Source organism: Rhamphochromis sp. 'chilingali' (assembly GCF_963969265.1).
Source record: "Rhamphochromis sp. 'chilingali' genome assembly, chromosome: 16".
Lineage (NCBI taxonomy): Eukaryota > Metazoa > Chordata > Actinopteri > Cichliformes > Cichlidae > Rhamphochromis > Rhamphochromis sp. 'chilingali'.
The window spans coordinates 15,270,131-15,284,371 of record NC_137943.1 but is presented as its reverse complement, the minus strand read 5'-3'; the positions used below and the strand labels follow the sequence as shown (position 1 = coordinate 15,284,371).

At 44.0% G+C, this 14,241-nt stretch overlaps 2 protein-coding genes across 3 annotated transcripts; both read left to right on the top strand.

Annotated features, from left to right (window-relative positions):
• On the top strand, window positions 1–5,809 carry prss56 (serine protease 56). 2 transcript variants are annotated; one of them, XM_080861277.1, is made up of 14 exons: window positions 1–297; window positions 1,518–1,676; window positions 1,797–2,051; window positions 2,146–2,335; window positions 2,438–2,546; window positions 2,643–2,799; window positions 2,894–3,036; window positions 3,140–3,299; window positions 3,464–3,652; window positions 3,759–3,950; window positions 4,023–4,219; window positions 4,498–5,029; window positions 5,116–5,222; window positions 5,294–5,809. In XM_080861277.1, the coding sequence occupies exons 1-14, from the start codon at window positions 198–200 to the stop codon at window positions 5,465–5,467; spliced, it is 2,664 nt and encodes an 887-aa protein (XP_080717403.1). In that variant the 5' UTR covers window positions 1–197; the 3' UTR covers window positions 5,468–5,809. The 2 variants fall into 2 exon arrangements, with proteins under 2 accessions (XP_080717403.1, XP_080717402.1); XM_080861276.1 differs by having other exon boundaries at window positions 2,143–2,335.
• Window positions 5,810–6,815: 1,006 nt separating this feature from the next.
• chrng (cholinergic receptor, nicotinic, gamma) lies at window positions 6,816–14,091 on the top strand. The gene is made up of 12 exons (XM_080906624.1): window positions 6,816–7,083; window positions 8,463–8,599; window positions 8,872–8,916; window positions 9,009–9,133; window positions 9,944–10,099; window positions 10,489–10,586; window positions 10,712–10,912; window positions 12,420–12,534; window positions 12,610–12,724; window positions 12,828–13,092; window positions 13,225–13,358; window positions 13,466–14,091. Exons 1-12 carry the CDS (start codon window positions 6,831–6,833, stop codon window positions 13,679–13,681), a joined length of 1,860 nt encoding a protein of 619 aa, XP_080762750.1. The 5' UTR covers window positions 6,816–6,830; the 3' UTR covers window positions 13,682–14,091.
• The last annotated feature ends 150 nt before the right edge of the window (window positions 14,092–14,241 follow it).

Below are 14,241 nucleotides of genomic sequence, written 5' to 3'. Positions count from 1 at the left end.
CACCACAGTTTGGGAAAGAGCCCAGAGAGTCAGGAGGAGGGAGACAGTTAGTGAATGCATAGAGCTGCCAGACAACAAGGACCTGGAAACACTGCAGACTCATCTCCAGCTCATCTGCATCCTCTTCAGTCGTTCTGTGTGTCTCTTGCCTGCCTGCTTCTTGCCACTGTGGAGTGGAGGTCTGATGCTCTGACAGCATGCCGCTGCTGGTGTCACTGCTGCTTATGGGGCTGGACTGCTTGCTGGGAGCCCCAACAGGAAGAGAGGTCTACAGGATGCCCCAGAGTGCTCTTAAAGGTAAAACTGACCCATCATTTCTCATTGATGGCAGTTTGTGTTAAGAGTGGTCACAGCTGTAGCTATCTGTGACTATATTTAGGAGAGCTTATGTCAGATGTCTTCAGTAGCAAATGTGTCTCTTGCAGAAAACAAATAGTAATGCTTAAAGCATTAATACCTCTCAGTGAGTCAAACACAAGAAGAAACATCTGGGGATATTGCTAGTCTGAGTGAGATTCACCTTCAGTTTGGCACATGTACACATCTAATAAAAAAATCTAAAGTTTTGCTTTCATGGATTTTTAACTTCAATGCTTGAAAACAACACATTGTAAAGAGCACAAATGTAAATAATGAGTACTGACCAATTTCAGCACTACTCTTCAGGACCTGTTTGAAGCAGCAAACAGTTGTTTAAATTAATTTTATTAGTGCTGTGTGACCTTTAAATCCTACAGTAGAGCACAGTGTTGAGGGGCCTCTGGCCTTCTCTGGTTGAGGTGCTGAGTACAGCAGAGCCTTCATGCAAGTGACTGGTGATGGCAGTGTGATTGGAACAAGGGACTATGGGTCCCAACGGCCCCGGGGCTGCCAGCCTGTGCTCTTAGGGCCTGTCCCTGCCCACCAGCCTCTGCCCGCTCAGCCTTGGCCTTCTAATTAAATCTTCAATCAGTATTGTTGTTGTTACTGGCGTATCCTGTGATGTTTTGCAGCACAGAGGGGGGCAGCAGGGTCGGCGGCCCGATTGAAGTGTGTCTGTAGAAGACTCACCAGGGCGCTGAGCGTGAGCTAGCTTCCCCAAAATGCTGCCAATGAGCTCAAAGAGCAGCATGAGAAAAAAGGGGGCTACTCACACACATACCAGAAAGCTGCACCAATTCATGTTAATGCTTACATACACTGTGTTCCCACAGCAAATGACTGTCTTCCTTATGATGACCTAGATGTCCTTCTTTTTAAAATCACTGCCACAAACTTCTCCTCAAAACAAAAATTGGGTCATTTTATTGATAATAATGCAAACAAGTCTCTGCATATGTGTTCAGGAAATAAAATCTCACAGTAGAACTGATTGAGTTTGGAATTCATCCCAGTGCAGTTCTGGACCTTGGAGGCAAATATCAGCGTATGTCATTGCACATCGGCTTGGCTGATTTATGTTGCTCATCTGTATTTTCTTCTCTTTTCTTGCACCTTTCCTTTCTCTTCTTTTCTTTTTCTTCCTGTCCTTCCTGCAGCTCTGTCTGATCGGGGCACTGTTGTGCTGGAAGCAGCCATGGCCAGTGCTCTATCCACTCTTGAGCGTGCAACGTCTGAGAGAAGCCGGGCTGAAGCCAGCTGCCGGGGTTGTGTTCCCTGTCTGTTTCAGAACTGCGGACAGCTGTCAGGGTCCTGCTGTGAGTGCAACATCATGCTTACTTGCCTGTTCAATCCTGATCACCTTTTAGTCACATCGAGTCACCGCTCCACCACCGCTATATCTTGGTGTGTCTTAGATGTCCCCTTCTTGTCAACAGCGTCTTCTTCCAATGCTCTATCAGAGCCTAGCTGTGAGGTCATCAGTAAGGCCCAGAAGCTTCAAGGTGAGGCGGAGAGGAGCTGGGCTCTGAGTCAGGCCTGTGCGTACTATCAGCATCGCTGCCCACCTGGTGAGGCGGACACGGAGAGCTGCATCAGGGTCATGGGGGAGAGCTGCAGCGCTCACGTCCTCCAGTGCAGCCTGCTCAACACAATGCAGAACCTGGAACCGGCTATGCAGACGCACGCACAGGGTGAGCGGAGACATCTTTTTACACACGCAGAGGCATTAGATTTAATTGCTTTGCATCGTTTTTCACCAGCGATGCCTGTTCTCTGTCCCAGCAGCAGTGTGCGGTCAGAGGTCAGCCACAGTGCAAAATGTTACGCAGCCTCGCTCCAGGATTGTGGGCGGCTCTCCTGCACCTCCAGGCAGCTGGCCCTGGCTGGTTAACCTGCAGCTGGATGGTGCCTTGATGTGTGGAGGGGTTCTGGTGGACAGCTCCTGGGTGGTCACTGCCGCACATTGTTTTGCTGGGTTAGTGTGCATGTGTGACTATTTTCTTTGCAAAGACAGATGAGATAGTAGTCAAATTCACAGCATTTAGCATTTGTTAAAACTGTCTTTTGACCTCTGCAGCAGCCGTAGCGAGAGCTACTGGACCGCTGTCGTAGGTGAGTTCGACATCACCAAGACTGACCCTGATGAACAGGTTCTCAAAGTGAATCGCGTCATCCCCCATCCGAAGGTAAAAATCCAACGTGCGGGATCATAGCTTTTAGTATTTTAATTAATCACAGATTTATTGATCAGGGGCAATAACAGGTCTGTCACGTCTCTGCAGTTCAACCCAAAGACATTTAACAATGATATAGCACTGGTGGAGCTGACTTCTCCAGTGGTCCTGTCTCAACACGTCACCCCAGTGTGTCTTCCTTCTGGTATGGAGCCCCCCACTGGCAGCCCGTGTCTGGTGGCAGGCTGGGGCTCCCTCTATGAAGGTGAGTTCAGTATCCTATAGACACACTGTGTCATGCTAGCCTCAACTTATTTTTGTATCCTACCAAATCAATAATGGTGTATTTTTGTCCACAGATGGCCCATCTGCTGATGTGGTGATGGAGGCCAAGGTGCCCCTGCTGCCTCAAAGCACCTGTAAGAGTGCTCTTGGCAAAGAACTGGTCACCAACACTATGCTTTGTGCTGGTTATCTTTCTGGAGGCATAGACTCTTGTCAGGTGGGCACATTAGAATTTCTGGGTTTTCTTTTTGAATTATCTTTATCAGTTACTGAAGTGGCACCACTTTAATTCATTGCAAACCATAAACTATCACCTGCAGGGAGATTCTGGCGGCCCCCTGATCTACCAGGACCGAATATCTGGTCGATTTCAGCTCCATGGCATCACATCCTGGGGAGACGGCTGTGGAGAGAAAGGCAAGCCCGGCGTTTATACGCGGGTGTCTGCCTTCTCTGACTGGATTCAGGCAGAGATACAAAGTAAGTTGTGTATTTATATCAATATAAAGTAATCTGACATAACCTCGCTTTACCGTAAAAGTAAACTCATCTGAGTAATTTGAAAAGTATTATCAGTGGCTACTCCGTAATACTGACATACTGCACTTCATCATGAAATCATCACTTCTACTTCTTCTTTTTAGAGTCATTTGGGAGCCGTGAGCCTACATGTCCAGAGCTTCTAAAGACAACTGAAATGACAGAAGAAGAACAGAGGTCAGAGTTCAGCTCTCTGTGTCGCTTCTATAAACTGACCTGTCCTTCTGGTCAGTCTGCCAGCGCTTGCAGCCGACTGGCCGAGGACAAATGCCTCACCCGCTTCAAGAAATGCCGTGAGTACTTTTATTTGAAACGCCTGGCTTCATGAATGTACAACAAATACCTGATATACTGTTTGCGCTGAGTTTTCTGATCTTTCATTCTCTCTCCATCATCTAGAGTTGCACTCATTCTTGCAGACCCTGCTGGACTTGCTCCAGAGGGCCGAGGACTACATCAGGGACAAAGTGGACTTGACTTTCTTCACCCAGACTCTGCCTCAGCTTGTGGAGCATATCTACAGCACAGCTTTCACTCACACCAGAGAGAGGCGGGACCTAGGCCTGAGCCACAGTCTTAAACAGATTGAAGGTACATGACTGACAGAGGATGCCTGTCATGTTTTGCTGCTTGCTGCTGTAACAGGTGTTTTATTACTTGCAGAACAGCTAGGTGGTGCTGTGGTGCCAGCAGAGGAAGGCCCTTCTCCAGTTCCCCCAGCCTTATTCACAGACGTCGGGGCGTTGGTGGATGACTGGGAGAAATATCTGAGAAGCATGGCCGATGATGTGGATGAACAAAACCCTGACACAGATATCTCCTCCAAAATCAGGAAGCAGGAGGACAACCTTTTCTTGCAGGTGCGCTGTTTAATGCTCAAGAATAAAGTGATGCATGGTTTATCTTACACAGACGACAATTTGAATTGTATATGTGTTTAATTTAATGAATAACTGCATGTGTACAAAGTAAACTGTGGTTAATTACAGCACAAAACAAATCCCAGTAAGATAAAACAATGAAAATCAAACCTAGGGAGGGTTAATGTGAGTTTCTTTCAGCTACGGCTTCACTTTGTTTCCGTATGTTTTAATTTCAGCTTAATCTGAACATCAAAATCTATTTTTAATGTCTCCAGACACAGGACTCCTTTCTGCAGCAGCTCGAGGGAGAATATCAATCCATCATCTCAGCTCTGCGTTCCAAACTGGACTCCAGAGCTGCTCCTCCCATCCTGCACTTGGACACAGTCTACCTTCACGAGGAGTCTCCGTCTGTCTTTACTCCATCCACTGGAGCGCCGGACTACACCCACCCACCCTCGTCTTCCTGGGTATCACAGAAGCCTTGGTCACTTCTGACAGCGTTCATAAATGATGTTAAGAATTTAAAGGCACAAAGTAGGATTGCCACAGAAGCAGGATCGCAGAGTGAAAGCTCATTTAGTGAAGAAGCTACTGCTAATGAAAAACGGAGAGGCGCGTCAGAGGATTTGACATTTTCTGAGAATGGAGACAGCACAGAGTCAACAACTGTTCTCCAGCCAGTCACTGAGAGCGCGCCCACAGAGACCGCTGACCTCAGACAGGCTGCTGTCAAGCCTTTAATTCTTCACAGAAAATACAGGAGCCTTGTTCACAGGAGGCAAACGACCGGCGCCAACATGAAAAGTGTGTGCCACATCTTTATTCAGACAAGTTTCATTACATATATTCCAAAATGCATGTGCTCAAGTGTGTTTGTTTCCCCCCTGTAGTTTGTCCTGGAGTGAGAGAGTCTTCACAGAAAGTCAGCCAAGTCAGAGACTCTTACAGCTGGGTGTTAAACATCCCGAGCAAGAATCTCCACATGAACTTCCAGGAGGTAAGTCCCAGTAAGATGCATGCAATATTCTTTTTGAAACAGCCTTTTAATGAGCTCTCTCCTTTCTTCAGGTGTTAGTTGATCTGGGCTCCAAGAATGACCGAGGACTTTACCAAGCGCGGGTCAGAGCTGTAGTTGGAGGACGACCTTTGACCTTCTACAGTCTTGTGGGCCTAGAAAACGATTCTTTCTACCGCAGCGTGCCGAGGATCATCGCTTTGGCACTGGAGGCTCTCAAGTCGTAACTGCTGCCAACGCTAAAAAGGAGAGATGATGGCAGAAAGCCTTTCCAAGTCAACTGAGAAGCTTTTAACAGACAGATGCGTTGAAAGCGCGCACAGACTTTACTTCTTGCCTCTGCTGTTTCCTGACTCTAAACGAAAAACATGAATGTATCAACCCACTTACTGACCACCGGTCACACCACAAGCTTTTGTATGTGGTTGTAGACGCAGCCTTGTCTAACGTATGAACCCGAACAAAAATGATAAGTTATTCATATTGTCTTTTACAAAGGTTGAGCCTCTTGTAAAGCACATACGTGCTATATATATTATGTAATGTTTATTCTTGTAATATTTATTTGTATAGAGAAAAGTATTTGTATTTTTGTAAAAAAAACAAAACAAAAATTAAGGTCTATAAATAAAAAAGTTATTAATGTTATGGGATGCTGTGTTTATTGTAAGGAAAGATTGAGTTAGCAGTAATGCAGCTTCTGATCTTCCCGTCTTTGTGACCCCACATTCATTGGTTTCACCCTTTGAGCATAGCTTTACGGTCAGTGCAGCAGCTGTTACTGTGATGACAAGAACCTCCGTGATTTCTCTTCTTAAGATGGGTAATTTTAACAGGATCCAGAAATACACCACCCTCTAGAGTCTCTTATTGTCTGTCATTATCCACAACTGGCAAGTTTAAAGGAAGTGGCACTCTTTGAGCAGCAAACAGGCCCCCATTATTGCTTTGTGTTGACTTTTGCTTCTCTAATCCTGTATTTGAGTCTTTAAACAATCGGTTGAATTAAGCCGGTACTTAACGTTGTGATCACAGACAGGTAATTTCCCAGAAAAGGAACATACAGGGGCAAGACAGCTGAGTAAACACAGATACATACCTCTGTTACATCACATTAACTCCTGCTTTTGACCTGCGTGCTTAAGTGTGTGTATTTTTGTGACAAACATGCACGTACACACACACAAGTCATGACAGGACACAAATGTGCTGGCATCCAGGGCCTGGCCACTCATCACAGACGCTGTGCTGTAAATGGACAAGACTTCCCACCTGTTGTCTTCTCTGCTGTTTGTCAGTTTTTTTTAGTTTCTGGCTTGTTGTGCTCTTTCTCTCTTTAACACCAGATCTGTCTAATCCCTCTGTTGTAAAGAATAGATTTAACTGAGACTATAAAACTGAGAGTTTTAGATATCAGTGCTGGGCCGAGTGTGCTTTGAGTTCATTACAGAGAATTGCGTTCATGTAACTGAGCAACAATAGACAGGTGCACCGAACAGAATTATAATGCGACATGTTTAACACTGGAGGGCAGCCATGGACAGAGTACAATGCTCAAACTATGGGTGTGTGTCTGTGTGACAGCTGGCTATGCCGTGCTGGAAATCCACTTTTGGATTTTACCCTAACAATCACCCAGTCACCAACCCCCAACCTTCAGCCTTCCCGTCAACCCGAGCTTCGACCTCTGGTGGGAAGCACACACGGGTGCCCGAGTCCGTGCGTGTCACATTAGTGGTTGAGGGTTTGTCTGGGACAGCACTGCACAAAGACACGCTGATGGACTTTGGAGCTCCGTGCACTCTGCCACTCTTTATTGGAGTGTTGGTGTTTTGTGCCACAGGTAGGAACACTAAGGAGCCACTGCACAGTTTGAGGGAAGCAGTTTGGGTTTCTTGTTGCTGTGATTTGCATGCTGTTGTTTTTGAAGACCAAAGATGCTGCTGAGTGTTGCTTAGAAACAATATGCTTTTTTTTTAGCAGTCTATTATTTTCACTAATTCTCACTGTGTTTGCATTCAAACAAAGTGCAGTACACTGAAAAGCACTGATCACCAGACTGTACAGACCATGTGTTGTTGGCATTTTCACTGGTAAATCTCAAAACATCTGTTCTATCTAAAAGATCTAATATACATTTGTCAGTGCACACAGTCCCACTCATTTTGTTATGCTGATACTATACATGTGTTCTCTTTCACAGTCGACTATTAGTCTGGTAACTACATTTTTAAAAAATTATTGAATATTTGAAATATACATTTTAATAGTCATTACTACTTTGTTTTCTCGGGCACCAAAGGACAATTAAAAGCTTTCCTCCATAAGACAGTTTGAAATTGTTTTTAATAACTTTTTTTGTTTTTTGTTATTTTTCCAGTTTGTTAGTAAACTGAAATAATCTTTTGTGCGCTGGTGGTTTTTACAAAACAAATATTTTTATAATGTAGTTGTCGCTTCATTGATCATTTGATTATTACGACAAAGTTTCTCTGGGAAATTAAACTTTGTCAAAACATTCACGAGAGACTGTTTTTACCCGTGCACTTCAGCAGTTTTTTTGTTAGGCTTCCATAATGTTGGGGAGATGAAAGAAGTAAGTAGAGATACCTAATCTTCTGGCTTAATAAGTTCTGAAGCCTACATTTCCCATCATGCAGCTCAATAGCATTTTTAATCAAATGCCCATACCTCCTATATACTAACTTCTTTCATCCAGTTTTTAAAGCAGGCTGTTTGTTAATAATTTTGCCACAAATCGAAACCGCGGTAACCATGTTGTAATCTCAAACGTCACAGTAGAGCTGATGCAACTATGGAGCAAATATTCCTTATGACGAGCAGACAATGCAAGAGATACGATCGAAAAGCTGCGGGCATCATCACATAAACATAAAAATCTCTACACAAGACTTCTGGACTTATTTCAGCACGGATGCTACATCTGCTTCACTTCATAGAAGTTCCATTGTGTCCCCTTGCATTTGTGTCTCTAACAAGTTACAAAAATAAAATCAGATGTACTGGAAGACATCTGGACGTGCCTGAGAAGATCTTGACCAGAAGATCAGTCGAATTCAAATCTTTTACAACTTACTATCTTTATTTGCTGATTCCCACAGCTTTTTGGATTGTCTGGCTATTTTACCTGCTATAAAAATGCGCAGATCGACCCTTTAAATCAACCTGCTTTGTCGTGGCTGTTCATGTTCTTGTGCGCAGCCTCGGCAGCCAACCTTGAAAGGGAGCTGTTTAAGGATTTGATGAAGGGCTACAACAAGAACGTTCGGCCCATGGAGAAGAGTGGAGACATCACTAAAGTCTCCATCAAGATGACGCTCACCAACCTCATCTCTCTGGTGAGTAGAGCTTGTCCTGGTGCGTATGATTAGCCAGTGATGACCCTGACCAAAACCCTAATTCTCACATTAGACAATCAGGATACATCATTTTTATTTTTATTAAATTATTCTCCCAAGCCATGAGCAAAGTCTAACTGACACACATCAAAAATGTAATATTTTCGTCTTCAAAATGTAGGACAGGCTAGGGTTAGAGTTGGGTTATCATCTATAATGACCTCAGAGGGTTATTGTCTATGGTTGCAATGTTTACCAAACTGTGTCCTCAGAATGAAAAGGAGGAGGCCCTGACCACCAACGTCTGGATCGAAATGGTAACTTTTGGAGGTCCTTTTTTAGCTTCTTTCAAAAATACCCAGTTTATGCATTCGAAAAGAAGTCAAACCTGCAGTGTTTCTGTGTGTAGCAATGGTGCGACTACAGGCTGAGATGGGACCAGTCACCCAGGTCAGCTCTGTATGGGAACATCACCTCTAGTCTGCGTGTCCCCTCCAAAAGCATCTGGTTGCCTGACATTGTACTGGAGAACAAGTGAGTGAATCCACCTTCAGATATGAATTTTCCATTGAGATATGAGTTTTAATGGTTAGGCAGCCATCATGATACGTCTCTGAGGACTTTTTTGGGCTGTTAGTTGAAGCATTCTAAAATATTAATTAACAATAAATTCATTTTCAGGATAAATGGGAACATTAAAAATGCATTCATACAATCACCCATCAAATCATAGTTGATTCTGATATTTGTTTATTCAGGAGACCTGTGGGTTAAATCAGGTTTCTCTGGACTAACCAGTCTGCTTAAAGCCTTGTAAATGCACCTAAAGTACTTTGAAAGTAAACCAAACAACATGTGGGAGGCGAAGAAAGCATTCACCAAAGATGTAGCTGCCTTTTTTTTAAACAAAACTTCGGTTCTGTTTTCTTTGAGCTGCACCAACCCTAGTGAAAGGTAAACATTACATCGTGTTTCTAAAATCTCCTTTCCTCTGTGCTCGCCGAGGAGAAGCACAGTGGTGCAAAAATGGAAGCAAAGGGCAGAGTTTAGGTAAAAGAAGTCATGAGTGAACTTCAGATAGCGCTTTCAGGTTCTGCACTCTCACACTGTTAGAGGCAGATTTCGTTTTTAATACTATTGCAACCATTTAAAAACACATATTATCACATTATGATGACAGATGTATTTGTTTCCAGGTAAAGTTTCTCTTATCTAAGATAAATCTACAAGCCTGTACGTGTGAAATCATGAATGAGGCCTGATGTGTGCATGCGTGCACGAATGTATGCAATTAACTGCAGATAAACCATACACCATCTTTCTCATCTTCCTTCTGGTCCGTAGCATTGATGGACATTTTGAGGTAGCTCTTTACTGCAATGCACTGGTGTCTCCTGATGGCTGTGTGTACTGGCTGCCTCCTGCTATTTACCACAGCGCCTGTGCCATCACTGTGAACTATTTTCCCTTCGACTGGCAGAACTGCACCATGGTCTTCCGGTAAGAGATCAGATGGGACTTGATCTGTACAAAACGCAAGCAATCACAAGTCTGTCACCCCCAACCGGTCAAGGGAGATGGTTGTCCCTCCCCCAGCCTGGTGCTGCCGGAGGTATTTTGTTAAAAGGGAGTTTTGCCTTCGAACTGTCACCAAGTGCTTGCTCATTGGGGGTTTTCTCATTGCTGGGGTTTTCTCTGTATTATTATAGGGTCAACCCTTTATGTAATTTCTTCTTATATAAATAAAATTTAATTAAAGGCATGACATGTAAAAAGAATCCAGAGTGTCTAAATCAACAGCAATCAGCTTCCTTCAGTCATGTTACCTTCTTGCTCTTGAAGGTGTTGACTGGTCGACTCTGACCGCATGTTCTGTGCCATGTGTTCAGCTCGCAGACTTACAGCGCCAATGAGATCGAGCTGGTTCTCACAAAAGAAGATGACGTCACATTAGAGTGGGTGGATATCGACCCAGAGGCCTTTACAGGTATTTGAAGAATAGATTTGAAATTAGTGAACACAATAAAGACATCCATTGGTTCATATAAAGAAGAAGAAACTTTTTTTCTTGTGATAAAAGACTATTAAAGACTTTTATTTTGTGTTTTTTAGAGAATGGAGAATGGATTATCAGACACAGACCAGCCAAGAAGGTGATCAACACTCAGTACACCAAAGATGACCTGGAGTATCAGGAGCTGGTCTTCTTTCTTATCATTCAGAGGAAGCCTGTCTTCTACATCATTAACATTATTGCTCCCTGTGTCCTCTTCTCCTCCCTCGGCCTGCTAGTCTACTACTTACCTGCCAAAGGTTCTTCTTCTTACTTTGTGTAAAGTGTGATCATAAACCCATCAGGCATAACATCATGACTATCTGCCTAGTACTGTGGTGGTCCATCTTTTGCTGGACTCCACTAGAGCCCTGAAGGTGTGCTCTGGTATCTGGCACCAAGATGTTAGCAACAGATCCTTTAGTCCTAAAATGTTTCATGGCAGGGCCTCCATGAATTGGACTTGTTTGTCCAGTACATCCTGCAGATCCTCGACTGGACTGAGATCTGGGGAATTTGGAGGCCAAGTCAACACCTCAAACCTGTTCTTGTGCTCCTCAAAGTATTCCTGAAACATTTGTGTCAGGAAGCACTATCCTGCTGAACGAGGCCACAGCCATCAGGGGATACTGTTTCCATGAAAGCTTTTTCATGGTCTGCAACAATCTTTACATAGGTGGTATATGTCAAAGTAACATCCACATGGATGGCAGGACCCAAGGTTTCCCAGCAGAACATTGCTCAAAGCATAACACTGCCTCCACCAGTTCACCTTCTTCCCATAGTGCATCTTGGTGCCAGGTGTTTCCCAGGTAAGTGATGCACACACACCCGGCCGTCCACGTGATGTAAAAGAAAAAGTGATTCATCACACATGGCCACCTTTTTCTATTGCTCTGTGATCCAGTTCTGACGTGCACATGCCCATTAGACTGGGGGCATCATGCAGCTATGCAATGCTTCTTCCTTTTAAAAGGGAGTTTTGCCTTCCCACTGGCACCAAGTGCTTGCTCATAGGGCGTTGTCTGATTGTTGGGGTTTTCTTTGTATAATTGCAGGGTCTTTACAATTAAAGCACATTGAGGCGACTGTTGTTGTAATTGCAATATAAATAAAATGTATTTGAATTGAACTGTAAGGAATTTTGGAGTGAATATGTAGGTCTGAAGCCCCATATGCAACAAGCTACAATGGACTGTGCATTCTAACACTTTTCTATCAGAACCAGCATGAACTTCTTCTGCAGTTTGAACTACAGGAGCTCGTCTGCTGGATTGGACCCCACGAGCCAGCCTTTGCTGCCCATGTGTCAGTGAGCCTTGGCTGCCTATGACCTTGTTGCTGGTTCACCACTGTTTCTTCCCTGGACCACATTTGGTCTGCAGACCAGTAACAACTCATAAGAGCTGCAAAATATGAGATGCTCTGACCCAGTCGTTTAGCCATCACAATTTGGCCCTTGTCAAACTTGCTCAAATCCTCATGCTTGCACATTTTTCCTGCTTCTAACCTCAACTTTGAAGACAAAAAGTTTACTTGGTCCCTAATATAGCCCATCCACTAACAGGTGCCATGATGAAGACATAATTAGTGTTATTCACTTTACCTGTCATAATGTTGTGCCTGTTGATGTACGTAGACAGTGAGTCAGGATTTTATTCATACTTTGACCTATGATCATAGAAATACAGTGACGATCTAGCCATTGATGCATACATTAGGTCAAAACTGCACCACCCTGACTGAGTGCTGGTTTTGGTTTTACAGCTGGTGGTCAGAAGTGCACCATGTCTATTGTGACTCTTCTGGGCCAGACTGTGTTCCTCTTCCTCATTGCTAAGAAGGTTCCAGAGACTTCTCAAGCGGTGCCTCTTATTGGAAAGTAAGCGGCTGATTTTCAGATTTCAGCTCAGAGTTTTAGGTTTGTGTTGAAAATGATACGAACATTTGACCGCAGGTATCTGATGTTTGTGATGTCGGTGACCACCATGGTAGTGATAAACAGTGTCGTAGTCCTCAACGTATCCCTGAGAACCCCAAACACTCACAAAATGGCAGACAAAGTCCGGAAGGTGAGGCTGTGTCTGAATCATTTGAATATCTTTTAAAGCTGCTCAATGAAGGGAACACGTCTATTTAGCTGTGATTTCATCTTAAACACCGTGTCACCCTCAGATCTTCCTAAACATCCTGCCTCGCCTACTTAGGATGCAGATGCAACCCTGGACACCAAACGCCGGCCATGCATCAGAAATGAGAAATGGTGAAACTGTGTCTGCAGGCAGGAATGGTGTCCACCTGGTTCCCTGCCGTCGCCGCAGCTCTATCACTGTCATCACTAAGGCGGAGGAATACGTAATGAAAACAGCTCGGTCTGAGCTCATGTTTGACAAACTCAGAGGGAGAAATGGATTGATGAAATCAGTGCTGGAGAAGCTACGTAAGTATTTGAAAGAGTTTGTTACACATTCTTTTTAAATTATTTGTAAAACTTTTGACAGTTTAGGTTATCCTTTGAAATGCATAAATATAACACGTAAATATATGGCTTTTTGTGAATATATGACTCCAGATGATGGGCTGGAGGGGGGTACAGCACAGCACCTTGTTAATAGTCTAGCAAAGGCCAGTCCAGAGCTGAAGCAGTGTGTGGTCTCCTGCAAACACATCGCTGAGACTGCAAGACAGCAGAATGACTTCCAGAGTGTATGCTTAACCATTTTACTCTTTGCACATTTGCAATGGACATTTAGATGAGGTCTTAGTTGGGAATGCCAGAGCTAATAGCAATGTATCATCTCACTCAACCGCAGGAAAATGAAGAATGGTTCCTGGTTGCCCGTGTCATCGACAGGGTCTGCTTTATTGTCATGGTGTTGGTGTTTTTTATCGGCACTGTTGGCATCTTCTTGATGGGCCACTTCAACCAGCCGCCCTCTACACCTTTTCCTGGGGATCCAAAGAAGTATCTCCCTCCACTACACAACATTACTGCTGTAGCAGGAATGGAAACAAACGCCTTAGGGTGAACCAGGGAGAAAATGTTTGATGTTATCACTTTAGCCAGAGTGAGAATCTGACAGCCTTCATTAGTGATCTTTCACTAATGACTATGATACAAAGAATGGAGAAGATGCAGCTGTATGTGTTTTCTGCACAGGTGCCTGCTGTGGGGCTGCGGACGATCACAGAAGCAAGTACAATCCACTGCACCATTGTGTGAATGCATACTGTATCAGCTGTCCTGGCTGTTGAGATTGTTTGTGTTGCATTTAATGCTGTAGAAGATGGTCTCCTTACTTACATCTCAGTGTTTGCTCTAAGTGCTGTTCATTTTTAACAAAACTATGGGCACAAGCCACGAGACATGGTGTCGACCACAGATTTCATTCGTTGTACGAGAATCTTTCTTTTTATCAATAAAAGCATTTTAATTGTATGATTTTTGTGACTGAGTCATTTTTGAGGCCAGTGGAAAGTTTCGGCCCCCACCCCTCCACTCCCAAACCTGCCACTGAAGCACAAATATCCTGCACAGCCCCCCTCCTCTGGAAGCATTTCAATTACATGACTGAGTGGTGCCTTTCTA